Source organism: Populus trichocarpa, chromosome 4, assembly GCF_000002775.5.
Source record: "Populus trichocarpa isolate Nisqually-1 chromosome 4, P.trichocarpa_v4.1, whole genome shotgun sequence".
Taxonomy (NCBI): Eukaryota; Viridiplantae; Streptophyta; class Magnoliopsida; order Malpighiales; family Salicaceae; genus Populus; species Populus trichocarpa.
This window is the reverse complement of record NC_037288.2, coordinates 20,931,193-20,957,906: the sequence shown is the minus strand read 5'-3', so window position 1 is coordinate 20,957,906 and position 26,714 is coordinate 20,931,193. Positions and strand designations below refer to the sequence as shown.

The window sequence follows — 26,714 nt, the reverse complement described above, 5'->3', positions numbered from 1 at the left end:
AAATAATATTTTATTATTAATATTAATATCAATATATCAAAACAATTTAAAAACTAAAAAAAATAAATTTAAGCAAAACAAATTAAATTTTCACGAAAAAAAAATCCAATTTAATGACAAACATGCATGAATGTATTGTTTGGCTCGAGTTTTGATTAAATTTGATTACCGGGAAAAAATTAACTTGGAGTTCTATCAGCCAAATTTAACATTGATTAAGGAATATTCATATAATAAAATGGGTTAAAAAGGATAGATTTCACCCCAATTTCAAAGATTCAATCGTCGTTCTAAAACTTGAGGATTCTCCATGGGGTAAGAATTTGAAATCCTAAACTTGATGCCTTAAGATGATGCTTTTGTTCTGCTGCTCAAACGATGTCGTAATTCAAGTATATGGAATCCAATTACAGGAAGCATGTTAAAATGTCTTTGGCAAACCAGGATTTGCCAAAATACAAAAGTGATCTTAGTTTTACACTAGTTAATTGACTCGTGATATGTTTAGTATAGATGAAGTTTTTTAAACAAAAAAAAAATCAATGCATTACTAACATTTTTTAGTGGAAAAAAACTTTAATCATGTGGGAGTTAACCCGATCAGCTTAATAAATTCAAAAACAATCTAGACAAATGATAAAAAAAAAAAAATTTCACTAAAAAAATTAAAACTATAGTTTTTTAAAAAATGTCAAGATGGAAACACATTAAAACAATTGAGATCACTCGGATTAACCTGACAAATTTGTAATTATAGTCATGAGACCATAATAATTTCATAGAAAAAAAATCAAAACAACTTATGAAGTGTAATTCTCAATTAATCCAATGTTAAAAAAAATCAATTAAAAAAGAATCCATAAAAACTACCCGAGTTAACCTGTTAAATTCATGATCTAAGTCATGAAATCTAGATAATCCTATAAAAAGCAAATCGAAACAGATTATAAAATCGAATTCTCAATCAACTCAGTGTTAAAAGGATGAAGTTGAAAAAAACCAATTAAAAAAGACAAAAAATGACATACATCAACCCGATTTAACACGTTAAACTTATAACCTGGGTCATGAGACCATAATAACTTCATAGAAAGCAAACAAAAAAAAAAAACAACTCAAGTAACATGCCAAAACCATGACCCGAGTTATGAGAGCAGGATAATCTCATAGAAAACAAACTGAAAAAATTACTTGAGTTAACTCAGGCTAATAAACAAACCAGTGACTTGGATAATGAGGTTGGAATAATTCTACAGAAAGCAAATTAAAATAAATTATGAAACATAATTTTCAATCAACCCAATGTTAAAAAATAAAATTAAAAAAATAAATTCAATTTAAAAAAAAAGACTAGAAAAATGACCTGAGTATATTTGGGTTAACCCGACAAAATTATCACTTAAGTCATGAGACCATAATAACCTTATAGAAAATAAATCAAAGCAAAATAAATCATAAAGTGTAATTCTCAATCAATAAAATATTGAAAGATGAAATTCAAAAAACAAATCAATAAAAAAGGGAAGAAAACATGAGTTAACTGGATTAACCCACCAAACTCGTAACTTGGATCATGAGGCTAAGATAAACTCATAGAAAGCAAATCAAAAACAAATCATGAAGCTCAATTCCTTAAATTTTTTTTATTAAAAGACAAAATTAAAATTAAAATTAAAATTGATATATATATATATATATATATATAAGATAATAAAAAAACACCATCTTTTAAGTGTTTTGTTAATAATTAAAAAAAAATTGTTCAGACTTTTATGGTAAACTCTCTTTTATTTAAATGTGGAATCTCACAATATAATTACAATTTTGCCTTTGACAAGACAGAACTTATAACTTGGTTTAAGGCGTAAAATGGTTTTTTCCACGAGATTAAATTATCAATACAGAATTCACAAGTGTATCTAAGACTTTTCACTTTTTAGTTGCGCAGTAAAATTACTACACTATCCTTAAAAACTAAATTAATTGAACTTAAATGTGAGGAGCTTTTCAGGAATTTTAAAAAAATACATAATAAAATACCCAAAATACCCTTAAAATTAAATTTTCTTAAAGTCAAGGTTAAGGGCATTGTCATCATTTCAAATAGCACATGACCCATCAAAAAATAGCACATGCACGGGCCTTTAATTTTATTTTTTAAGTTAATGGGATGGAAGATATGTCGTCCGTCTCAATCTCTTTAACAAAAAAACAGATGACATGTCGTCTGTAATTTTTAGATTCCAGCCACTGTAATGACCAGAAAAACAGAGTTCCTATTTTTACCATCTAAACACTTTTTTTCAATCCCTCCCCTCAAATTATCTAGAGAACACTCTAAAAACCTTGTTAATCTAATTTATGACCTTCAAAAACACAACAAAAACCCTTAAAACCCAAAATAAAAAATTTTCTTGAGCTCAAATTTGTTTTTTAGGTACTTTCAAGAATTAAAAAAAACACATAATTTGAACTCCTCTCATCATATAGAATTATTTGACATAAAAATCAACTGTTTTGTGATTAGAATCGTCATCAATGATAATTTTCTCTCTCCATCGCAGAATCTAGCGACCCTCTCTCTATCTCCTGCCACCAAAAAAGGATTGAAAAATAAAAAAAATAAAGTTTGGCATCAAATTTGAATTTTTTAAAATTAAAGGGACCGATCACTTAATAACTAAAAAAGATAGGGGATTAAAATGAACTTTTCAAAAAAAATTCTAAATCACCACCTATTTTATCCATTTTTTTCACTTAAGTTCATTGTCTTTCAATTAAACTTTCCATCCTCAAAATATATGCAATTAATTATTAATTTGTGCTTAAAAAGATTTAACTGTGTAAAATAAAAGTTAAAGGTGGTGACATGTAAAAAATTAAACACTAAATAAAGCTACAATAAAACGACGACACCTTTTAGATTCTTTTAAAAACAACAACTATCATAACATAGCTAGTCAAATACTCGGCTAAATGATTTGTACAGAAGTATAGCTGCTGAACCCACGAAATTAAGAGATGCTTTCTCTATCACTCTCCCTCAATTTTATTTATTTAATCTCTACTTTATTATATTTTAATTAATCTGAGTTAATTTAAATTAATTTAATTATTTATATATTAACTGGATAATCCAATAATCTGGGTTTAAATTCTCGAAGTGGATAAAATCAACTATGCTTTTAACTAAAAAATGGTCTTATCTCCACTTTATGGTCAAGATCAAAGTAAAAAAGAAGAAGCTAAAATTCGTCGAATCTCCACTTTATTGTCAGAACCTCGCAAAAGCTTATACCAAGATTCTCTTTACACGTAGAAACAAAATTCTCTCGATACTTTTTTTAAAAAAAAAAAGAAAAAAGAGAGAGATAAAAGCATATTTGCTGTCGTGTTCTAATAATTCGTAAAAAAAGTCATGAATTGGTTGTTGAAACATCCAGAAGAACACAGGGAATCAATGTTTTTACAGCAAACAAATTCTGATAATTGAAATTAAATTTGTGCATAAGAAGTAATTAATGAGAAGTGTTCTTTATATGCATTCCTCTATAATTGAGAATTAAAAATATAAATTAACATGATGGTGATACTTGCCTGTATGGAAGTGTGGTTGCGATTGTTTTTTGAAGTATTTTTCGTGCTGAAATGCATCAAAATAATATTTTTTTTATTTTTTAAAAATTATTTTTAAAATCAGCACATTAAAACAATCCAAAACACAAAAAAATTAAATTTTTTAAAAACACGCAGCTAGCATGGAATGGTGACCAGGGGAGGTTCTATTAGGCACAAGAAGTTGAAACTTCTTTCTTTCTTTCTTTTTTCTCAGCTTATTCTTAGAGGAGTGCATGCAAGAAATTTTGAGAAGAAAACAGAGACATCACAGAATATAACTGCCGTAGAAGCCTGGAAGATGGGTGAGTTTTAACCGGATTAACTCGTGAATTAACGAATTAATCCGATTTTTTTTTAAATGATATTATTTTATTTTATTAATACAATAATATAAATATTTTAGATAAAAAAATTTTAAAAATACATTGAAATATACTTAGTTCACTCAGATTTTACTCTAAATTTAACTAAATCAACTCTTAATATAGCTTAAAAATAAATTCAGCCCAAACCCAGCTCTAAATTAACATGGTAAATCGATTCATGTCTGATAATTAAGACGAAATAGCATCATTAACTTTATGCTGAAAGGATATTTAACTTTATGGATAGCAAAAAAAAAATTAAAATAATTTATCCCTGTCATGATCACTTGAGTTACACGTCCACAACTTCTCATGGAGTATAATAATAAATCAAATATAGATATATAGATAAACATGCTAAAACAAAAGGGTGTTTTAAACGGCGTTAAATATTGCACACACGCTCACAAAGCAATGTGTGCTAGAGTAGTGTTTTGTTTTTCATTTTGATCCCTTAATTTCTTCTTTTTTTCTGATTGTGTTTTTTTGTTGCAAAATTAGCATCCAATTGCTTTAAATTTATTGGTTAGGGACAAAATTAAAAGATAAGAAACCAACTTAGAAAAGCTGTTAAAAATGGATGGTGTGTTTAAAGTTGTTATAAAAAATACACTTTAATCCTCCAACTTATAAAGTTAGACCTCTTTTGTCCCTTATGTTTTTATAAATTTAATTTTGATACACAACTGTATTTATATTATTTTTAAGTCTCTAGTTTTTCAAGGGGAGAGAGATTTTCATCGGAATCCGGTATAGAAAGGGAAAATTATTGTTTTTTTGCATTTTTCAATCACCAAATTAATAACTATAATTTATTTTATTATTATATAGTAATAATAATAATAAAATCTATCCTTGAAGTGTAGTCCAAAAGACAACGTAACTTTCATGTTCAAATTATGTTTTGTTTATACTTTATAGTTTTGTTCCTCTTTGCAGATTGCGTTTTTGCATGGAACCACCGCCCCTTTCCCTTTTACCTTTTACCTTACCTTACATTACCCCCACCAGATTCTCCATCTCCCTCTCCCTCTCTGAAGTGTACTGTACAATCTCTCTCTGTGTCTGAAACCAAAATTCTTTATTATTTCTCACTGTATCTGTACAACATTACTTCAAGAAGAAATGTTGATTCTGTTTCTCATCTGAGTCTGCTCTGAATTCCACGCTCTCCCTCTATCAATCATACTATGTTCTACTAGCAGTGGCTTCTTCTGATTGGATTACATTACTTCATCTTTTTTCTCTGGTGACCCACTAACTACCTTAATTTCATTTCTTTCCTTTTTTGTTTGATTAACTTCTAATTGATTTGGCATGAATATTGAGTTTTGATTGATTGTTTGGTGTTTTTAATTGGTTAAGATTGATGGTTTTTTTTTCTTTGTGGTCTTGTGAATTTTGCTTTAATTGGTTTGGCATGAAAGCATTGTGATTTTTTAAAAAGAAGAAGAAGAAGAAGAAAAGTTCTAGTTCTGCTGAGTTTTGTTTGGCTTGAATTTGATATTTTTCGATGCATGATTGATTCAGTCTAATGGGTTTTCTTTCTTTGGAGAGGTGGTGGTTTCTTTCTCTCCATGTCTCTCCTGATGTTTTCTTTTTTGGTTAGTTGATAAATTAAGCAGAGATAGAGGTTGTAAAGTATGCAAAAAGGTCCTTTTTTGGTTACAGCTGAGTTTTGATTACCTGTGTATTTTGTAGTTTGATGTTTGTTGTGTTGATACAATAATTAGTGTTTTTTTTGCTTTAGAGCTTGGACACATGAATATTCATAGAGATTCCCACTCTTCTTTTGGGTTTTCTTCTTTTTAGGCATAAGTTTTGAATTTAACAGTTTTTGAGTTCTTAGTTTCTGTAGCTTTTTGTTTCAAATTAAAGTTTAAAGCTTTCTAGACTTTTGTTACTGATTTTTCTTTCTTTGGCTTGGTACAAAAGTCCAGGATAATGGTTTTTCATATCGAGCATACTCTTGGATCCAAGGATTGAAGTCACTGTTCAAAGTCATGATTTTTATACTAGTACAATTTCTTATGCCTCCACATTTCAGGATCCTCATGCCTTTACACTGGCCGAATTGAGTGTTTAAATTAATTCAGTGTGTTTATTTGCAACCTGGGTTTGTTTTTTCTTACTTCATTAGCTCAGGGTTTGGAATGGCCTTGGACTTCTTGTTTGTAGTTGCTGGGGCAAAATTGCACGAATTTTCCACTTATCTCAGTAATTTGAGATGGCACATTTTTCGTTTTTAAAAATCGTTGTGAATTGTGAAGTCTTTTTTATGAGAAATCTATGTATAGTTTCTTCTCTATTAAATTGAAATCTGAATTATAGAAGTTTGCTCCTTTTCTAAGATTTGATTGCTTGAAATGTGCTGTATTTGTTCTGTATAATATAGAGTTTCTCAGGTGTGTGCAAGTTATTGCTGCATTATCTTCGAAGTTTCTCTGATGTTGTTTCCAATCCATTGATTTTCAGGAAGAAGCCTATGCCTTGACAATTTGATAAAGCGGGGATTGAAACTTTTGGATCTGGGAAATGGGTGCTTCAAGTTCTAAAATAGAAGAAGACAAGGCTTTGCAGCTTTGTCGTGAAAGAAGGAAATTTGTTAGGCAAGCCCTTGATGGCCGGTGCTCGCTTGCAGCAGCTCATGTTACGTATATTCAGTCACTGGGAAGTACAGGAACTGCTCTTAGGAAGTTTGTTGAACCTGAAGTTCCTATTGAATCTTCGTTGTACATCTCCACCAATGCAACGCCAGAGCCACCTGCTTTGACTGAGAAGTCGCTTTCCCATTTTTCAGTCTCCTCTCAATCTTTATCTCACCCTGTTGATGCAGCTGAAAACTTTTCTCCATCACCATCTCCTCCCAGCTCAAGTCAGGTTCAGGCACATCATATGAAATTTAGGGGCTTTTCTTCTAAAACAATTGAAGAGAAACCACCTGTAGTTGTTACAGGGACAGTAACGTCATCCAGTACCCCACAAAATACCACTCCTCGTTCCACTGAGAAACATGAAACATCACAGTTTGATGATTCATCAGTACCACCAGGGACGACTCAATGGGATTACTTCGAACCTTTTCAACCAATTGACCATCAGTTTTCTTTTCAAGACAGAATGCAACTGAACCATGGGTTCGACAGTGCTGATGATTTAAGACAGCTCAGGGAAGAGTATGGAATTCCTGATCTGGAAGACGAAGGAGAGAAAGCTTCGTTTCATGAAATTGCAGAATCTGAGGGTTCGGAAGATGAATTTGATGACCCTCCTGTGGATACTTTGGTGCGAAGTTTTGAAAATCTTAATAGGGTACATGATCATGTTGCACCTAGTGCCTCACAAATCACGCCTTCTGCAAGTGGTGCAGCTTCAGATACTGAGCTATTGAATGGGAAGAAAGGGAACTCTCCTGGTTTGTTGCCATTAAGAACACCATCAGCAGCAGTTTCTGTTTCAGCTGACAGACAGAAAACACCGATGAAGGAAGATCAATCAAAAAATAAGGTTTCCCCTAAGGACTTCTTTTCAAGCATAAAAGATATAGAGTATCTCTTTGTAAAAGCTTCTGATTCTGGGAAAGAGGTTCCGAGGATGCTTGAAGCAAATAAATTGCATTTCCGTCCAGTGGTACCTGGAAAAGAAAGTATGGCCTCTTTCTCTCTCTTAACCTATGGTGTTAGGGAAATAATATTTTTCAAATTTGTTTTTTTATTATCTTATCATTTTTTGGCATCTGTGACATAATTAGAAGATGTTTATTTCCATGAGGTCTTGGACTCAAAACATTTTTTCTTTCTCTCACCTCTTAGTATTTGAAAGACACAGTGATTGACCCAGGTTGGCTTTACTTGGATAGGGCTCATTGCTTTATAACTAGTTTGAAGCCTTCATTGTAGAAAGTTGATAGGGACTTCGGCTTTTTGTTGAAGACCGATAACTACATATCAATTTCAATTTAAAGACAATTTAATCACTTGGCGTTCTTTTTCAGCCCTGAACTGGTAAATTTTCTACTCTTGCAGATGGATCAGTGGCATCTACATTCTTCAAGGCCTGTTTATCTTGCGGGGAAGACCCTAGCCAAGTGCAAGAAGGTAGCTCCCTTAACTCAAAGCAAATTATTTTTTTCCCTTCCATTTGGCAATAGTTTACCATTTTGGATGGATTAACATGGACATTGCTTCTGGAATGTCCATCATGAGGATACATATGGTTTGAAGTTCTGGTGATTGAAAGATTCATCGTAATCTATGTTGAAGTTGTGATTTACTGAAGCAAATTCTACATAATATTACACGATGTTCCTGAACGTTTTTGTTTGGATATATCAGATATGAATATATATTATAAAAAATTTCCCAAAATGTACTATAGAGTTATGAAAATTATGTCTTAAGATGAGTTGAGAGTCAAGACCATGTTAAGTCATCTTCTGTTTCAAAGTACAAGGCACAAGTCTTTTCATCCACTACCTTCACCTGTTGAAAAGGAGAAAAAAAAAAGCACATTGAAATCTATCAATATCTCTTTGGGGATCGTTTAATTGCTTTTACTGTTATATTTAGGATTGTGCTGTTAAGCTGTGATATAAAATGTATAATTGTAGTTAAAAAAAATCTTATAGAGAACAATACCTCAAGACCTTAAAAAACTTTTCCTTTATTACATGCTAATTCTTTCTACTGTTTACTTAGAGCCTGCCCAAAACGATTTGAAGTACTTACCTTGGCATAGGACGACATCTTCGCGATCATCTTCATCCAGGACTCCTCTTGGATTAAACGCCAAGGATGATTCAGGTGATCCAGTTGGTAATCTTTTTGATAATTTTTGCATGATCTCTGGCAGTCATGCTTCAACTCTAGACAGACTATATGCATGGGAGAGGAAGCTGTATGAGGAAGTAAAGGTACAGTGTTGATATCACTGCTGTTTATGTATTTTTCTTGATTTTCATATGATAATAAATACAGTCTACTTGTTTTGCTGTCACATCATGATGGAGAAGTGCACAAAGATCCGTTGTAAATGATCACATTCCAGTGGTTTAACAGAAATGCTTAAGGGAATACAAAACAAACTGTGAAACTTATGGCTTCCCCTCCTCACCAGTTATTTTCAATGGTCAACTTATCCTAAGCATGTAGGACTCTGCAATCTGGTTCTGCTCCTCTTGTTTGGCTAGTTTATCCCTTGTTAGGTTAGGCATCCTGTTGCTGAGAATCGTACCCTGTTACTTTTCAGTTGATCTCAGTTTGCTGTTCTTGAGATAAGTTTTCCCTCGGGACAACGGATATGCTGTTGCCTGAGTCATTTCTTTATTACTTTCCAATTGTTTTCTAGGCATTCTAGACTTATTTCTTTTTGGATTGGTTTATCCTTCCATATTATTAGTTAAGATAAAACTAGATGTGTCTCAGTCACTCACATGGTGTAGGAAATCAAAATAAATGTTTTGCTACAAGGTGTGGGAATCAAAGAAAATATTTAAGTAAGTAGTTTCTAACAGGGAAAATGCCTTCATTGGCATTCATTCTTGCTATCCTTAACAGATTTTGCCACTTCCTCTCCCTTTTACTCTGTCCCCGGATTGTCTTCCCAATATGATTTAATATTTTAATTAAATTATAATAATTGTTTAATGTTCCACAATATAGATACTGTGAATAAAAAAGACCAAATGTTGATTGACTTGATTTTTGGTTCAAATAAGGTAACTCGGGAAAATTAAAATTTGTGGTGGTGTGTCACTTTTTTTTTTCTTCATATATGTTGTTCTCCATCAACCATGCACTCTTTACAGGATCTTGTTTTTTTTATGTATGTTAGCTTAATTATCAATATTGATTTTCAATTTAGTAGACACCTAAATTGGACATTGCAAACAAAGAAAACGTAGAAAGTGTTCACAAGTTATAGTATTTGCTCCAAATTTCAGGCTAGTGAGATGGTCAGAAGGGAGTATGATATGAACTGTAAAGTTTTAAGACAACTGGAATCAAATGGAAAAAGTCTCCACAATGTGAAAATTGATAAAACCCGGGCCATTGTTAAAGATCTACACTCGAGAATCAGAGTTGCACTTCACAGAATTGATTCCATATCGAAGAGGATTGAGGAATTAAGAGACAAAGAGCTCCAGCCACAACTTGAGGAATTAATAGATGGGTATGTACTCTTTTCTTTCCTTTACTTTAGATCAAGCGTTGAACTGGAAGTTGACTAAATTAATTGAACTGTAAGAGGTTCTACATGATTATGCATTGATAAACTCAGTCTCTCATCATGATTGCATTATAATTAAGCTCGACGCTGAAAGGCTTGCTCAAGTGAGACGAACCATGGGAGACTTTTTACTTGTGTATTGCCTTGAGTAAATATATACTGAACATATATGAAACTTAATAATGGCTGCAATAGAATGGTAAAGCTGGATTCTTTGTTGGAGATTCACTAAAGCACTCTGATCCTTCCTAACAAAATTATATTCCTTTCACTGATTATGTCAGATGACCAGTCCTTTCCTTGCGAATAATTCATGGAAAGATTTACATAGTAGAAGCTTATAGAAGCTCGTTTCTGAGAGAATTGTGCATATAGTTTCAGTAGATATTCTACTTTGATAGTCATTCTCTCTGCCACTTGCAGGCTGAGTCGGATGTGGGAGGTGATGTTTGAATGCCACAAGCTTCAGTTTAACATCATTACAACAGCATACAACAATTGCAATGCCGAGTTATCTATACAGTCAGAGTCACATCGGCAGGTTACTGTTCATCTTGAAAAAGAACTGAGCTCTCTATCTTCAAGTTTTACTAAGTGGATTGGAGCTCAGATTTCCTACCTGCAGGCTATAAATAGTTGGCTTTTTAAATGTGTCTTTTTTCCAAGCAAACCTGCCAAGAGAAAAAGGAGGCAACCGGAACCATCAACGACTTTAAGATACTTTGGCCCTCCTGTATATGTCACCTGTGGTGTCTGGTTGGACAAACTTCAGACCTTGCCTGCAAAGGAAGTCGCAGAATCTATTAAGGGTTTAGCAGCTGAAACTGCTCGCTTTTTACCACGCCAAGAGAAGAACCAAGGGAAGAATGCGAACCTTTCATCATGGAAGGCTGATAATGGCAGTGATTCAGCAGTTAACATGTTGAGAGATGAAGCACTGGAGGATTGTATCCTAGGTTTCAAGCATTTTCGATCAAGCCTGGAGGGATTTCTGGGTCAGTTGCATAAGTTTGCTGAGGATTCTGTCAAGATGTATGCAGAACTTGAAAAGGAAATCCAGGATACCAAGAGTAATTATGAAAGAGTGAAGTCCCAACAGCAAGTTGCTTAATCAGAAAAAAAAAAAAAAAAAAAACAGCTTGGTTACAGAGAAGAGGGAACAATTCTGTTGCATTGTATCACCTTAACAGTAAGAAACCCTGACAGGCTAAGGATTTCAGATAGAGATCAATTGGATGCTGCATTTGCATACGAGGAAAGGAATAAAAGGGTTCTTGGTGGCTGTTTTTGGTTAAATCAAAGCTGAAACAAAGAGGCAAATAAAAATTTATAGAGATATAAAAAGATGTTATAAAGGGGGTGGTTTTGCACTTCAAAAGCCGTGTTATGAGAGAGAGAAAAAAATTGTTCTTCATTGTTAACTCGATGAAAGATTTTATGATCACTAAACTGGTAGAACATGGTACTGAACTGGATTCTGAGTTTCTGACTTAGGTTCCATGCATTTGGTTATACCCAGGAGTTCTCAAGGTTTTCTTTGTGGTTTTGTGTTTTCTTGGTGCTACTTTGATACGGTAAAAACATCCATGTAAAATTTTGAATTCTTCCAACTTGTGGACCGTGCAGGCCTGCCCAAAAACACACCAGCAAGTGGCAACTTGATATCAAGTTTTCAACATTAGGGTTTATGAATGTAAAAAACAAAAAAAAATCTGTGATTCATTAATGCCCAACAAGCAAACCGCCGCCGTCAGCAGCAGTGGTGGTGGAAAGAAAACTTTAGTTAAAAAACAGAAAGCGATCATAAAAGAAATTTCAGCATAAGAACAAATAATAGTATCAAAAAAGCAAAAACATAAGAAAAAGGGACCCTTCCAGCCTAACATTAACATAATTTCAAAGCTCAATGCCAACTGACATTGATAGGTGATTGATCACAGAAGCCTTGAAATTAAGGCGTAATTTCAGGTGTGCTTGCATTGACACTGTTGATATTTTTAATTAATTATTTCCTTCGATGAAAGAATCCCAGGATGTGATTAATCACCAGGAGCAAAATAAAATGTGACGAAAAGAAATACTGGTGTTTTTAATAATTTCACAGTCTGGAAGACCTTGATTGGTGGCTGATTTGGCTAGGTAATTATATCATTGATTCAGCTTCAAAATGAGAAATATATAAAGCAAAATTAAGATTTCTTTTAATTATCACAGTTAATTAAAAATATTGATGTAATAGTACAGTTAAACAAAAATAATGAAATAACATGTTGTGATTAAAAAATTAATAATTTATAACTTGTTAGTATTCAGAATAACAACTTCCTTTAAAAAACATTAAATAAACAGGAAAGGAAAAAAAATTCACGGAGACATATCAAAGTTCCAATGACAACATTATTGTCATAAAGATCTCAATGAGACAAATCCAACAACAACATGAAAGTCATCAACGATGACCTGAGTGAGCTACACTTGCTATCAAAGACAAGTGGGTCACCCTCCATCTTTGGACAGCAAGTGTGGCATACTTCGGTCACCGTTGGTGACCTTTCTTAGTGTCATTTGATTCGTTATGTTGAGATCTTTTTTATGTTATCGGTGGTGTTGTAATTGGAACTTTGATGTGTCTTCAGTGTCTTTTTTTTTTTCTCTCTCCTACCTATTTAACATTTTTAAAAAAAATGTCGCTATTCTGAATAGCAACAAACTATAAAAGTCATGTTTTCTAATCGCAACACTAATAAACTATGTTATTTCACCAATAAAATTTTAAAAATGTGCTAAAAGCCAAAAATAATCAGACTTGATATAATTAAACTCAATGCGGTGATTCGATGACATGAAATTTGTACTAGGACAAGTTTCAAATTAAACCCGATCAACCTATTCGACTCGATAAGTCAACTTCTGACCCGAACAAAACCCATTTTAATTCTTAAAAATCTTCAAAATAATATTATTTAACTTTTTATAAAAAAAAAATATTAAAATAATATCATTTGAAGTTCACTAGATTAACACATATATAATTAATAACTTGGGCCCGGGATCGGGTAATGGATTGAGCTGTCTATAACAACTCTGATCAGACTAAGCCATTCTATCCTACGATGTAATTGTTTTGTCTCTCCATCATGCCTGTTTTCTTGATCCTTGTTCGCCGGCAAAACAACATTCATGTCACTACCAATTAAGAACATCAGGTTGCTTCGTAGTCTGTATTTTTTTTTTTTTTTCTCTACCAAGTTCTGAATCATTCCAAAACTGCGGCAGCCTGCATTACCTAGACTTAGATTATTTAGTACAATTTTAAAATAAAAAATACAAATAAATATATTCTCATAGTAACCAGACACTGCTATATATATATATATATTAAAAGAATTAAACAAACATAAAAAATATATATAAATATTGCGGAAAAACATGGAGCCCATCAATCCATAACATGCACACCACAACTTGAATCGTATAAAAAACAATGAATAAATATTTTAAATTCTGCAATCTCTGTTTCATTTCTTTAACATGTTTGCCACTAATAAAATCACAATCTCCTCGAAAAATAATTAATTAACCAAAATTAAAAAAAAAATAACCCCCAAATTTCACTAACTCTACCCTACCACAAATCCACACCATAATCACATTTTTTAGACCCAATCTCTGCAGTTGCCGTTAGTTTATCCACCGTTAAATCACAGTCAACTTTAACAGTAATCTCCCATGTCTCAACAGAACCAACCTTAATCTTAACCGGAGCCCTCAAAGCCAGCTTAAACGGCACCTGTCCTTTGCCAACCTCATCGATCATCGCCGTACGATCCCCGCTCGTCAACTCAACGGCAGATCCCTTTAACGGCGTTACAAACACAGTCACATTGTTTGTCCCTTGGTAGAAAATCGGTAACGATCCCGTGGCCAATTTAACGCTGTCATAGTAAACATCAACGGAACTTCCTCTTCTATAATAAATCCCAATTTTATCGTTAGGGTTATTCGCTCTCACAGTGACGTCAAATTCCGGAGAGACCCATCTTGATGACGTCAGATTAAACCCCGAAATCGACAAACGCTCGACTGAATAATCCGGTGACTCCGGGCGGAACACAAAATAGAACACAGCAGCAGCGACGCCAACGAGGAAGATTAAGGCGGTGAGAAGTGCAAGGAGCCAGCAGAGGCAGCAGCAGCAGGGGCTACGGCTAGGCTTGCGGCGGGTGAGACGTTCGTGGCGTTTAGCATTTTCCGGTGGTGGGACTCGGTAGACTTGATCTTTGGGGATTTGGATGACGTAAGTTCCTGGTGGCGGTGGGACCGGTTTCTCTGACCGAGGAGCATCGGGTTTTGTTGGTGACTCTGGATAATGTGCTGCTGCGGGAGGAGGTTTGAATTCGGTGGTTTGTGGTGGTGAGTCGTCTCGGGGATGAACTCTGTCGGCCATTGTTGATGATTATTGATCGACTCGGTGAGTTGAGACTGATGCTTTGTGTCTGTTAACAGATCAGAGATGGAAACGGAAATGCAGGTAAGAGATTGTGCTGTATCCTGTCTGGTGTTTTAAATAGGCGTGTCTTAAAGATGAGACCGCGTGAGAAATTATTTACTCGAATAAGGGGTAAATGGGGAAGTTCACATGTTAAAGAGCGGTGCGCGGCGTTACCGCGTGAGGGATTAGCTTTTGACATCACGTTTAGATACGTTACATAATGTTTTGAGAGTGTGTTAGGTATAAAAAAAATTATTAAATTAATTTTTTTGATATATTTTTTTGATTTTAATATATTTATATATAAAATATTAAAAAAATCATTTGAAGTTTTTTTAAGGAAAAAAAATACTTTTAAAAAAAATCATGCAATAACAAAGGATTTGGTGAATTTTATTTTTTTAATTTAAAGAATAATAATATATAATTTCAATAAATAACAGCAGAAAATAAATATTGCTGTGCTGTTAGGGATCCTAGTGCGTTGTTTTTTTGTCCGATATCTATTTTGTAAGAACAACAAAAGATTCGGTGATGCTATCAGAACTTGTAATAACACGAGAAAATCATTGTGCAAATCGTGTAATTTGTTGTGAAAATCATAGATTATTAATTTTTATGAAGATTTGGAGGAGAAGGAATCCACAATATTGTAGCAAAAAAGGCATGAAATAATTTCATAGACATCGGTAGATTGATTTAATTATTTGGTGCTGTAATTGTCCTATAAATAAAAGAAATTATTTTTTTCTAATTAAAGGGAGAAATTATTTTACTTGCCAAAAAGAAAAGATTACTCTTTGATATTTTTTTATTAACATGGGTGTTCGGGTCAGCTTGCGCGGACCCTGAAGTTAACGACCATGCAAGTCTCCAGTGGGCCTGAGATTTATGAGACTCGAACTAGTGATTTCTAGAAATCAAACTTAAAGTCTGATCAATTGTTATCCTTAGAATTTACTCTTTGATCTACCATGAGGTTTCATATTCTAGCTTATTATCAATATTGAGCAGTGCTAAGTATTAATAAAAATACAATAAAAAGAAACTTTAACATATAATTTATTCAATTAATAGCTAGGATTCATAAATAGATTTTATTTTAAATTTATAAATATTCCACTGTTCATGTATAGTTTTGAATTATTTTTTATTATATAATTTCTTTTATATTTAGCATCATTACTGTGAGATATTACCTAGCTAGTAAAACTGAGTCAGTACTAGAACCAGTAATTAGATCAAGAAATTAACTCGGAAAAAAGTTAATTAAATAATTAACTATGATTACAAGGCACCATTTCTTGGACTTTGATAGGCTCTTCTTATAGCCCGTTTGGCTCCGTGGCTGCGGCTATGTTTTATTGAAAACGCAGTTCGCAGCTGTTTGGTTAAGAAAAAAATTGATTTACTGTTCACTGGGCTCCACTTAATTTCTGCGTTAGAAACACAGAAAAGAAAAAACAGCCATTTCTTACTTTTTTTTCACAATTGCAATGTTCATTGAACAGTGCAATTAACATGAACAGTGTATAGTATTTTTTTAGTGTGTTATTTTTTTAACATTTTTTTTTTAAAAAAACTAGTTTATAGTGAATTTTATATCTGATAATATTTTATCTAATTTTATTACATGCTAAAAATATTATGAAAACTGTAGTTTTTGTCGGATGTATACGTAATGGAATTATAAATGGTTTTATGGAATAATAAAAAATATTTTATATAAAGTATGATTTATTTCATGATATAATAGCAATAGTTAAATCCGTAATATTTAAATTTAAAACCATCAATATTAATATATTTTTTTAAAATTATTTTATAACCTCAATTTCAAAAGCATTCTTAACCAAATATATTAAACTATTTTTTCTTCAACCTCAATTTCAACCACAGTTTTAACCAAACACCTATTTTTTCAAACCAACCTCAACTAAAAGTACTTTTTATAAAACAACTTTTTTCAAATCACAACCACAACAGCTACCGCAATACCAAACACACTCTTAATGTCCGACACCAAGTTAAAATAAGGAAGCATGCTACGTGTAGATTTAAAATATTTCGAACAAATCAATGGACAAACACATGCTTTCAAGACCAAAAAAAAAAACATTGGATTCATGGAATGCACGTTGTAAACAATGTGTATCATAAACTAAAATAAATCGGACGGTAAATATAGATTTTGTTCTTGACAAATCGCGAAATTTAGAGAGAGAAAAGGATGAGTATTTGATAAAAATAATAATTAAATTCGATAAAAATAGAATAAAATACTGAATTCCATCTCTCATATCATGGATTCACGATGAGGGAAACAGTTTGTAATTATTTTCCTTCTTGAACTATCATTTGCATTAAGAAAACAATCTCCATAACGTTTTTTTTTTTTTGTTTTTTTTTTTGTGCATAATTATTATCATTTTACAGCAAGAGAAATCTTATCAGAGAAAGAAGGGAGATCACATGCCAAAAAACATCAAGAATATTAATAATTAGGGATAAAAAAGATTTCAGGACAAGAAGAGAAACAATAATAAAGAGAAAAAAGGAAGAAACTCAAAAAACAAGGTAGGAAATGATACGCATTTACCTGAGATATTTAGCCAAGGACTCGATCTGATTGCCTCAGTTGCAAGCTCTTCTGTCTCGGGTTATTTGTGTATAGTTTGGATGTATGAGAGGGAGAGGGTACCTGGGTTGAAAGAGAGAGCAAGAGAGAGTAGATTTATTATATAGCAGGAGATGTGTGGAATGAGAAAAACATGAAGGACAGTTCATATATTCTTCCATGTCAAGAAGACTGCAACACGGTCGAGAAGCCGAAACAGTCAAGGGTTTTGGAAGAAAATTGATGACCGGTTATTCTCATGGGCATGCCAAGCCAAATGCCAAAGGAACGGTCATTCTCGTGAACATGTTTAAAATATCAAATGTAATTAAATTTATGAAAATTGAGTTCTTTTTCAAGATTAGACACAAAAAAAAATGATTATTCACATGGACATGCTAAGGGATGATGCTCGTTATTTTGAATTTGGCTAATTATCAAGTTCAAGTATCTTGAGTCTAACATCTTTGATAAACTCATGTTATCTTAAACTTGGTTGACTGAGAAGTCCAAGTGCATTAGACTTGGCTGACTGCAAAATCTAAGTGCATCGGACTTGGTTGATTGTCAAGTCCAAGTGCCTTGAGTCTGACATCTTTGTCAGACTCACGTTACCTTGAACATGACTGATTGTCAAGTCCAGATACCTTGGACTTGACAACATGTTTGTCATACCCACATTACCTTGAACTTGGCTGACTATCAAATTCAAATGCTTTAGACTCGACAAATTGCCAAGTCCAAGTGCCTCAGGCCTAGCATGTTTGCTAGACCCACATTACCTTGGATGTGGCGGGTTGCCAAGTCCAAGTGTTTTGAGTTTGACATCTTTGTCAGGTTCACGTTATCTTGGCAATGGGTGACTGTCTAGTTCAAGTGTTTTGGACTTGACATCATATTTTTCAGACTCATATTACCTTGAACTTAGCTGATTGTCAAATCTAATTGCTTTAGACTTGACGGAATGTCAAGTCCAAGTGTCTTGGATCTGACATATTTGTCAGTCTCATGTTATCTTAGACATGGTGGGCTGCCAAGTCCAAATATCTTGCATTTAGCATATTTATCAGTTTCATGTTATCTTAGGCATGATTGACTATTAAGTTTAATTGTCTTGAGTCTGATATCTTTGTCAAACTCATATTACTTTAAATTTAGCTGATTATCAAGTTCAAGTGTGAAGCTTAGTATACTATCAAGCTCAAAAAATCTTGGTTTGGCTGATGTCAAACCTAGTGTATCCGAGACTTGAAATTCTATCGATGCTCGTGTTTGGGCTTAACAATTAAGGCATGCTCATTTCTTTGAAATTGTTCAATAGAAGATAGTCATGAGAGTTTTTAAGCCCGTTGAAAATAGGTTAATAAGAAACCATGCATTATCCTTCCTTAACAGGTGCATGAAAGAATAATTTGCCTGCTAGTTGGCACGCAGTGTATCTGATAGGGACACAGTCGACAGACCACCTTGTAGGGGAAGACCAATTTGGCCTTTTTATTCTTGTTTCGAGGTTTTAGGGATATACAATTAAATTCGGGACAAACCCTCTTAGAGAATAATATAAATCATATCCTGGGACCTCACCTAAAAGCTTAAGCTATTGGGTTGAGATGGTTCTTTAACATGGTATCAGAGCCTTGATGACCAAGTGGTCTCGAGTTCGAATCTCACCATCCCCATTTATTTGATAAAAATTAAGCACAAGGTAATGTGGGCCTGTGCAAGTTTCAAGCCCAAAGGGCTTTCACTTGAGGGGGTGTGTTAGAGAATAATATAAATCATATCCTGGGACCTCACCTAAAAGCTTAAGCTATTGGGTTGAGATGGTTCTTTAACAAACCCCTCCCGATTTCTTGCTGACTAATTAAATAATACGAATTATTTTTATTTTTATTTTTATTTTTATTTTTATTTTTAACATAGAAGTCATGAATACACGCAAAACAAAATAAAAATTGAAAGCTCGTTAAATCAATATAATTACACTAATGTCATTGTGTTTGAACACGAATTATTAGGTCTATTATTCTCGAATTAGATGGCATTAACTTGGTTATTGATAATATTTATAAGCAAAGGTGCACCGAATAAGTTTGTGAAGTCGTTATGTGGCTTCTCAAGCGGTAAAACGCCCTTAATTAATGTCAAATTGAAAGAGATTTTTTTTAATTGAAAGGTTTTTTAAATCTTAGGATATATAATAGGAGGTACTGCTTATATATATTATAACTAAATAAATTTGAATTTTAATGACTTCAATTTATTTAGTTATTAGTATTATATGTGTGTGTGTTTCTATGGAAAATTACTAACATAAAAAAAATCAATTATTTTGAAGTGAGGCAAAATCTTGCAACAAGGGATTAATTTTCTGAAGTCACTAGAGATTTTTTTTTATTATTAATGTATGTGTCCGGACCAGTTTGTGCATACCTTGACTAATCTCATGGGCCCTAAAGTTAACGACCATGTAAACCTTCAGTGGTCATCATATTATTAACCACAAGGCTCGAACCTGAGATCACAGGAGAAGCGAACTTCTTAATCTAAAACTATTATCACTGGACCACCTACTAAATAATTATCACTAAAAATATTTAATTTGTTGAATAATTGATAATTATTTGGAGCCTATTTAACGATTTACCTTTAGCTTATTCGATTATTTTTCAAGGACATTAGGATTAATTGACGATTTTATATTAGATTTTCGAGGAATTAACAATTATTCAGAGGAAAGACAATTCATTGTCGAATCTTTTTTCCAGGAATTCTTGGTTGATTTATACCAAGATTCACCAGAAGTGCATTAGTTGATGTTAGCTGAGACTTGAAATCTTAGTCTGTTGGATTAGATAAAATATTTTACGTTTCACACAGAAGGATTCCGCATTGCACATTGAAAAACTCTATAAAAGTTTTGTTTTTTCATTATTAAAATATTTTAAAAAAATTATGGTGAAAGAATACTTTTTTAAAAATATTTTTTATTATTAAAATAATTTTTTCAGTTTTTTTTATAATAACACAAAAATTATCAAAAAAACATTAATTTGATATATTTTTAAAATATTTTAGTAACGGTTGATTTTTAAAGTATTTTCTACTTAAAAATATATCAAAATAATATTTTATTTTATTTTTTAAAATTTATTTTTGATATTATTATATTAAAACAATTTAAAAATACAAAAAATAAACAAAAAAAGCTATTTTTTAAAAAAAACACACTTTTAAAATGTAAAAACTATCATGAAATTAGTAAATATTATCTTGGAATTTACCCATCAAAACAGCAACCCAGTTGGGTGGAGTATTATGATAAGTATAGCTTGTTTTTATAGGGCAAACATAAAAAGAAAAGGATTAGGAGAGTGCCATGGCATCATTCAAACATTTCTCTTATTGCTAGAGGAGCAATGCTCTTTCCCATTCTTACAATGTCAAGAAAAACTAGGGAGAATGATTAATAAATAACTTGCAGCAAAATAATATTTTTGCGTCCAGAAAAGAACTTTGTAAAGAGTAGAGTATGCCTTACAAGATAGGGTTAACAAAGAATGGCTTAACCCATCCATCTGAGAGAGAATTTATTTCCCTAATTTCCCCGGGCTCAAAGAGCCAGTAAACCACCTATACAAAGCCATTATTCAAAGGATCAACTGCAGCTTAAGAACATTAACAGATATCGAAACAATTAGAAGCAGTATCCCTCCAAAAAATAAAAGAACAGTAATAGCAATGAACTGGGTTAGTGGCAAAAACAATGGTTAGGACTCCTGTTTTCTTTGAGGTGCCTTTCATGATGCTACTGTTGAAAGATCTTCGAATACCGTTTTCATGTCGGGCCTTTCAGATGCTGGTAGGATACATCTAAGAGCCACCTGGAGCATTTCATCGAGAACTCTCGGGGCCTCTGCGTTAGGGGTATCCATAAGCAGCTTGTCAAAGCACTCACTGGTGCGGTTTTCTTCAGACAATAACCTTACCCAGTCTGTCAGATCAACCACTCCTGGGTCGGCAGAAACTATCTCCCATGAACATTTTCCAGTTAGGAGCTCTAACAAGATAACCCCAAATGCATAAACATCACTCTTCAATGATGGGCAGGGTTTACTTGAACTAGCAAATTCAGGTGGCCGATAGCCAAGAGCACCTGCATTCAGAACTTGTTCTGCTGTGCCAGCAGAAGTCAATATTCGATGGAGACTGTAATCAGTGAGCAGTGGATTCATGTTTGGGGGTTCTAACAAAATGTTTGTAGATTTTAGGTTTCCATGGGGAATTGCTCTTTCATTGTGTAGGTAGTTTAGGCACCAGGCGACATTTACAGCAATCCTCAGCCGATCATCAAGAGATAATGACTGAAGTTTCCTTGGCTCTGATTCTGCACAAGACACAAAGGTATTCTTTAATTCCCTAAAAGGAACGTTAATTTCTTGCATAACATTGGGAAAATTCAGGAAAGAAACAACGTAGAATTTCTATAACAGTAACTAATCTTCCTTGTCTTCTTGATAATTTTGCACAAGAGGGGGTTTCAAAGCCAATGAAGTGCAGGAGGCAGCAATAGTTACAATTTTATTATGTCATGCTTATTACACACACATGTTCCATAGTCACAGCCGAACAAATCAAGAAAATCTAAAACAGCTACATAACAGGATAAAGGTTTCAGTTCAAGCACAATTCATAAACCTTGAGGAGCAAATCATTTCTGCAAGACTGCCCATACCATATTTAGAGAGCATTCAACCCCTACATATGCAGCTAATCTGCTAGTTGAAGCAATAAAGCGAGAACAGAACTGCTCAATTCACTTTAAATGGACACCATTGTTGGAAACAAACATGACCACCGCATGTAAAAGCCTTTTTGCTACAGTCTCTATTATTGAACTAGTTGGGTATATATACTTTATATCGATACAATTACACAATGCAAGTCAACTATTCTCAATAAAAACATGGGCGATAGTAGAAGGAAACTTTAGTAATTTGTTTAGTTATGACATACAATAGAACCAGATTTGATGATATACATTTCAAGTGCTAGAATAGCACACTGAGTATTTTTATAACCAAAAGAAGGGGAAAAGAGAGAAGTAGATGAACATTTTGAGGCATATAGAGAAAATTGTTCAGAACTCTGCGATACATATATATATGCATTTCTGTCAAGTTGGTTTTGTACACAGTATGGACAAGGCATACAAAATATCCACCCAGACTTCCATGATGGTCATCTTAAGAAGTTAAAAAAGAAAGAAAAGGAAAACAAAAATTTTGCCTCACTGGAGATGTCTTACCTTGAAGATAGAAGGCCAAACATTGCGCATTGATATATTTCGTTATTATCATCTTCTCATGGTCTTTTGGACCCCAGTAGTAACCCTGAAGAGAAACTAAATTTGGATGTCTGATGCTCCCGAGTTTCTTTACTTCCCTAGCAAAATCCTTCTTCCCTTTTGCTATTCCCTCTTTTAACCACTTTATCGCCATTACATAGCCAGAGTCAAGTGTAGCTTTATATAGCGCGCCATGGCAACTCCTTCCAACAACTTCTGCTGGAGCACATGAAAGTTCTTCTGCAGTGAATGTTAGAGAACCATCAAAGAGATGCAAATTCCCAGCCAACTTATCCGGAGATCTAACTCTCAGCACCCCAGGAGTATCAGATGATAGTGGGCTTTTAGAAGGTGATGCATTTGAAGATGACAGATGGGGAGAAGTCAACCCTCCATCTTTTGTTATTGATTCGAGATGCTCTTTAGACTTCTGTGGAACTGAGGATGTGTTCCCTGGATCATATGCAGACCCCATCTGGGTTAGGGAGTTACTTTGGTGGAAGCTAAGTGATGCAGATGATTGGCTTGGATTTTTGTTGACTCTTGATGAAGAGATGGAAGAACCCTCCTCCTGTGGGACACCTTCACTTCTCTCATCTCCTTTCAAACTTCTGGTACCATGTGTCGGCCGATGGGTGCGGTAATAAATCACCATGGACAAAAGAGCTATTATAGTAGCAGCACCAACCATACTTGCAATCAGAGCAATTTTAATAGCAGGTTTCATACGAGATCGACCCCCCTTCAAATTCACAAGGGCTGGAGGCCCCTTTGATGAGGATGGAAAATAAGGAAAAATCAACAAAGAATTTCCTGGATGGAAAGCTGAATCAGGAAACCGCCTCAAGTTATCAGGAACCACACCAGAAAAATTGTTAGAAGACACATCAAATCCTTTCAATCCGTCAGGAAGGTCCCCAGGGATGCTGCCTTTCAGTTTGTTGTTAGATAGGTTAAGATAGACCAGGTTATGGAACTTACTGATTTCTGGGGGCAAAGATCCCTCTAAAGAGTTGTGTGACAGGTCAAGAGACACCAAACTCAAATTTTCTCTAGAGTCGTGGACCTCCTGAAGAGGTATTTCCCCTGTGAAATTGTTGGCTGACAGGTTGAGGTCAGTCAGTGTTGTTGAGGTGAAGAAATCTGGAAGGAGGAACCCTGTAAGAAAATTGAGGCTAAGATCAATCACCTTTAGTTCTGAGTATGTACCCAACACTGGTGGAAGATCACCATTCAATGAGTTGTTTGATATCTTCAATGTAGTTAGCCTCAAGAATTGAGAAGTTTGGTTAGGCAAAGTTCCTGTCAATGAGTTTGAACTCAACTGAATAACTTCCACGTAATTTCCCCAGTTCTGGATTCTGGACAAATTCCCTGTGAGCATATTATTACTCAGATCAATGGTGGCACAGTGGCCTGCAGTGGCTGGTAAAGGGCCTGAAAGTTTGTTTGAAGATATATTCATCTTCCTCAGAGTTGTAGAGGTGATACTTCCTACTGGACCTGCCATGGATTTGAATAACTTAAAATTACAGGTAAAATTAGATCATAAGAACTCTGAAATTTAACATCAATGGATAACTTTTGACAACTATAACCGAAAAACATACTAGAAGGTTGGGAAACAGAAATCTCTAACATTCTAAATGCTTTTCAAGTTGCTTACTGCATTAAGAGTGTTTCTACAATAGTAGTTTTCAATATTTTCCAGATTTCACATTGACTTTCAATGTTCAAACATGGAAGGGGCGAAAAATATTGCCTCCATTATCCTCACCAGGGTTGTTATAATTCTACTTGTAATTAAACAGATCATTCCAATGCTGCAATGCGCAAGAGGGAATAAATAGAACACCAAATTAGTTTTAAGTCTACTTCTCCTGAAGTTACAAGGAAATGTGAAGAAGTGTATATGTAATAATAAAAGACTACCAAGTTTTGTTAAAAGCAACATACCTTCAAGTTGATTAAGGCTAAGATCCAGTTCAGTCAACACCATCGAGCTATCTTGCAGAAGAGCTTCTGGTAAAGACCCTGATAACTGGTTGCCACCAAGCCTAAGAATCCGAAGAGAAACAACAAATTTGAAGGGGGGAATAGCCCCAGTTATCTGATTATTGCTAACATCAAAGACCTCTAAGCTGTCAAAATATGGCACTCCATCGTGAGCAAAGAGCTGCCCAACCAAGTAATTGTGGCTTACATTCAAATACTTGATTGATGAAACAAAGCTAGCATTTCCGAGTCCCAAATCCAATGAACCAGAAAATTGGTTGCTGCTCAAATCAACATGAACCACAATGTCCAACTGGGAAAGAAGACCCATTATATCCCCAGAAAAGCTATTATGCCTCAAATCTAAGTACTCCAAGCTCTCGAGATTGCCAAAACCTGAGGGAACAAGGCCTTCAAAATTGTTTGAAGAAAGATTCAGAAGCACTAAATTCTTCAACTTTGACACCCCAGAAGGTACAAACCCATGAAAAAAATTGGATGAAAGATCCAGAAATTCAAGGGACTCGATGGAACCAACATTCGAGATAGTGCCCATCAACTGGTTGTTCGAAACCGACAAGTTTCGAAGCATTTTAAAGCCAGCAAGAACTGGGAAACTGAAGTTTCCAACAAGACCAACATCATTTAGAGTGATTGAAACCACATGACCATTGACACAGATAACCCCGTACCAGGTCTGAGGGCACCCATCAGATGCCAAGGACTTGCTGTCCCATGAGTCAAAAACTTTCCCTGATGGGTCTTTCTCAAAACCCTTCCTGAGCTCCAAAAGTGCTTTAAAATCAGATTGTCCTAATGCAGCTACTACCAACAACAATAAAATCAGGCAGATCGTTTGCATTGTCCCAAGGCTAGTTCCAAACCACAAAACGACCAATATGAAGAAAGATTGAACTGGTTTCCCGGCAATATCAAATGCTACTTCATGAATGTCACAAACAAGTGAAGACCATAAGGTTCTAGTACAAAAGGAATGAAATCAAAATGTAATCACCCTAAATGCTACTTTAGAGGAGAATCCAAGCAATTAGTCAACAAATGGGAGGATTGAAGAGCAAAATGAACCATAAACAACAATTATTTCCTAACATAAAATTCCCAAAATTAATCCTAGCCAAAAATCACAAACCCCGTTGTCAAAAAAATGGAAACTTTAAGTCCACTCAAGTCAAAATACGCCTAACATGAGAACAAAAAAAAAGGCAGAAACTTGATGAAATAAAGAAGACAAATTTGCACAAATTCTACATCTTCATCAGCTAGACAACTCATGGAATCCAAGCAAGAAATTTTTACGACAATGTGAATAAAAACATGCAACCCAGTTGAATAAAATCTACTCCCTTTTCCACAGAAATGTACAAAGCAGAAGGGGAAAGTTCGAAGAACCTGACAAGCTTTGTAAGTGACAGGACAGCATGAGGTTAGAAATGTGGGTGGCTACCTAGGAATGTGAAGAAACAGCGAATACTAGAAGCAGCAAGGACAAAGAAACACAACCAAGAAGTCTAAAACTGGTGAGTGAAGGTAGGAGGGAGTGAAGGAGTGAGAGAGCATAGCAGATCAGACAAAGACAGGGAGGAGTAGTAGGTGAGTGGTGTAATGTTACTATATTATTTGTCAAGTTGGAAGTATGCAATAACTATAAAGAAAAGGACAGGTTTACTTTAAGGCAATGCCTCGTTACCTGGTAAGAATAGGATAAAGAAATTGAGGTTGAGTTGGCTTCAGATTAGTTTGTGTTTTTGTAGTTCCTAGAAACAAAGGTTCTACGATCCCAATGCGTTCTTTCTTTGAATCAGCTCATCTTCCTGTTGATGCAGGGATATTAATAGCCGTGCTTGTATCGTGGTAAATGTAGAATATTTCTTTTATTTTTTAAATAATATTTTTTTATTTTTTAAAATTTATTTTAATTTTAATACATTAAAACAATCTAAAATCATTAAAAAATATATATTAACTTAAAACAAAAAAAATGAAAATGAAAATCTAATTAAAACCCAAACTACTCTAGTGGGTAAACATTAT

General features: G+C 34.0%; 3 protein-coding genes across 3 annotated transcripts; 1 reads left to right on the top strand and 2 right to left on the bottom strand.

Moving 5' to 3' along the window:
• The first annotated feature begins 4,909 nt into the window (after positions 1-4,909).
• Positions 4,910-11,749, top strand: LOC18098076 (protein ROLLING AND ERECT LEAF 2). The gene is made up of 6 exons (XM_006384699.3): positions 4,910-5,232; positions 6,459-7,629; positions 8,009-8,080; positions 8,681-8,895; positions 9,925-10,154; positions 10,635-11,749. The coding sequence occupies exons 2-6, from the start codon at positions 6,519-6,521 to the stop codon at positions 11,320-11,322; spliced, it is 2,316 nt and encodes a 771-aa protein (XP_006384761.2). The 5' UTR covers positions 4,910-5,232; positions 6,459-6,518; the 3' UTR covers positions 11,323-11,749.
• Positions 11,750-13,676: 1,927 nt separating this feature from the next.
• Positions 13,677-14,769, bottom strand: LOC18098075 (NDR1/HIN1-like protein 13). Its single transcript, XM_006384698.3, has one exon. The coding sequence runs from the start codon at positions 14,656-14,658 to the stop codon at positions 13,837-13,839; it is 822 nt and encodes a 273-aa protein (XP_006384760.1). The 5' UTR covers positions 14,659-14,769; the 3' UTR covers positions 13,677-13,836.
• Positions 14,770-20,705: 5,936 nt separating this feature from the next.
• Positions 20,706-26,381, bottom strand: LOC18098074 (probable inactive receptor kinase At5g10020). The gene is made up of 3 exons (XM_024600255.2): positions 24,624-26,381; positions 22,629-24,170; positions 20,706-21,707 (listed from the first exon to the last, which is right to left on the bottom strand). Exons 1-3 carry the CDS (start codon positions 25,522-25,524, stop codon positions 21,121-21,123), a joined length of 3,030 nt encoding a protein of 1,009 aa, XP_024456023.1. The 5' UTR covers positions 25,525-26,381; the 3' UTR covers positions 20,706-21,120.
• Between the last annotated feature and the right edge of the window lie 333 nt (positions 26,382-26,714).

What these genes read in the sequence shown, in the direction of transcription:
- LOC18098076 (XM_006384699.3), top strand. Translation starts at nt 6,519, where the DNA reads ATGGGTGCTTCAAGTTCTAAAATAGAAGAAGACAAGGCTTTGCAGCTT. An exon ending in AGTGGTACCTGGAAAAGAAA is followed by an intron (nt 7,630 to 8,008) that starts GTATGGCCTCTT and finishes CTACTCTTGCAG; the next exon opens with ATGGATCAGTGGCATCTACA. An exon ending in CCCTAGCCAAGTGCAAGAAG is followed by an intron (nt 8,081 to 8,680) that starts GTAGCTCCCTTA and finishes CTGTTTACTTAG; the next exon opens with AGCCTGCCCAAAACGATTTG.
- LOC18098075 (XM_006384698.3), bottom strand. Translation starts at nt 14,658, where the DNA reads ATGGCCGACAGAGTTCATCCCCGAGACGACTCACCACCACAAACCACC.
- LOC18098074 (XM_024600255.2), bottom strand. Translation starts at nt 25,524, where the DNA reads ATGCAAACGATCTGCCTGATTTTATTGTTGTTGGTAGTAGCTGCATTA. An exon ending in TAGCCTTAATCAACTTGAAG is followed by an intron (nt 24,171 to 24,623) that starts GTATGTTGCTTT and finishes AATCCATGGCAG; the next exon opens with GTCCAGTAGGAAGTATCACC. An exon ending in TTTGGCCTTCTATCTTCAAG is followed by an intron (nt 21,708 to 22,628) that starts GTAAGACATCTC and finishes TGTCTTGTGCAG; the next exon opens with AATCAGAGCCAAGGAAACTT.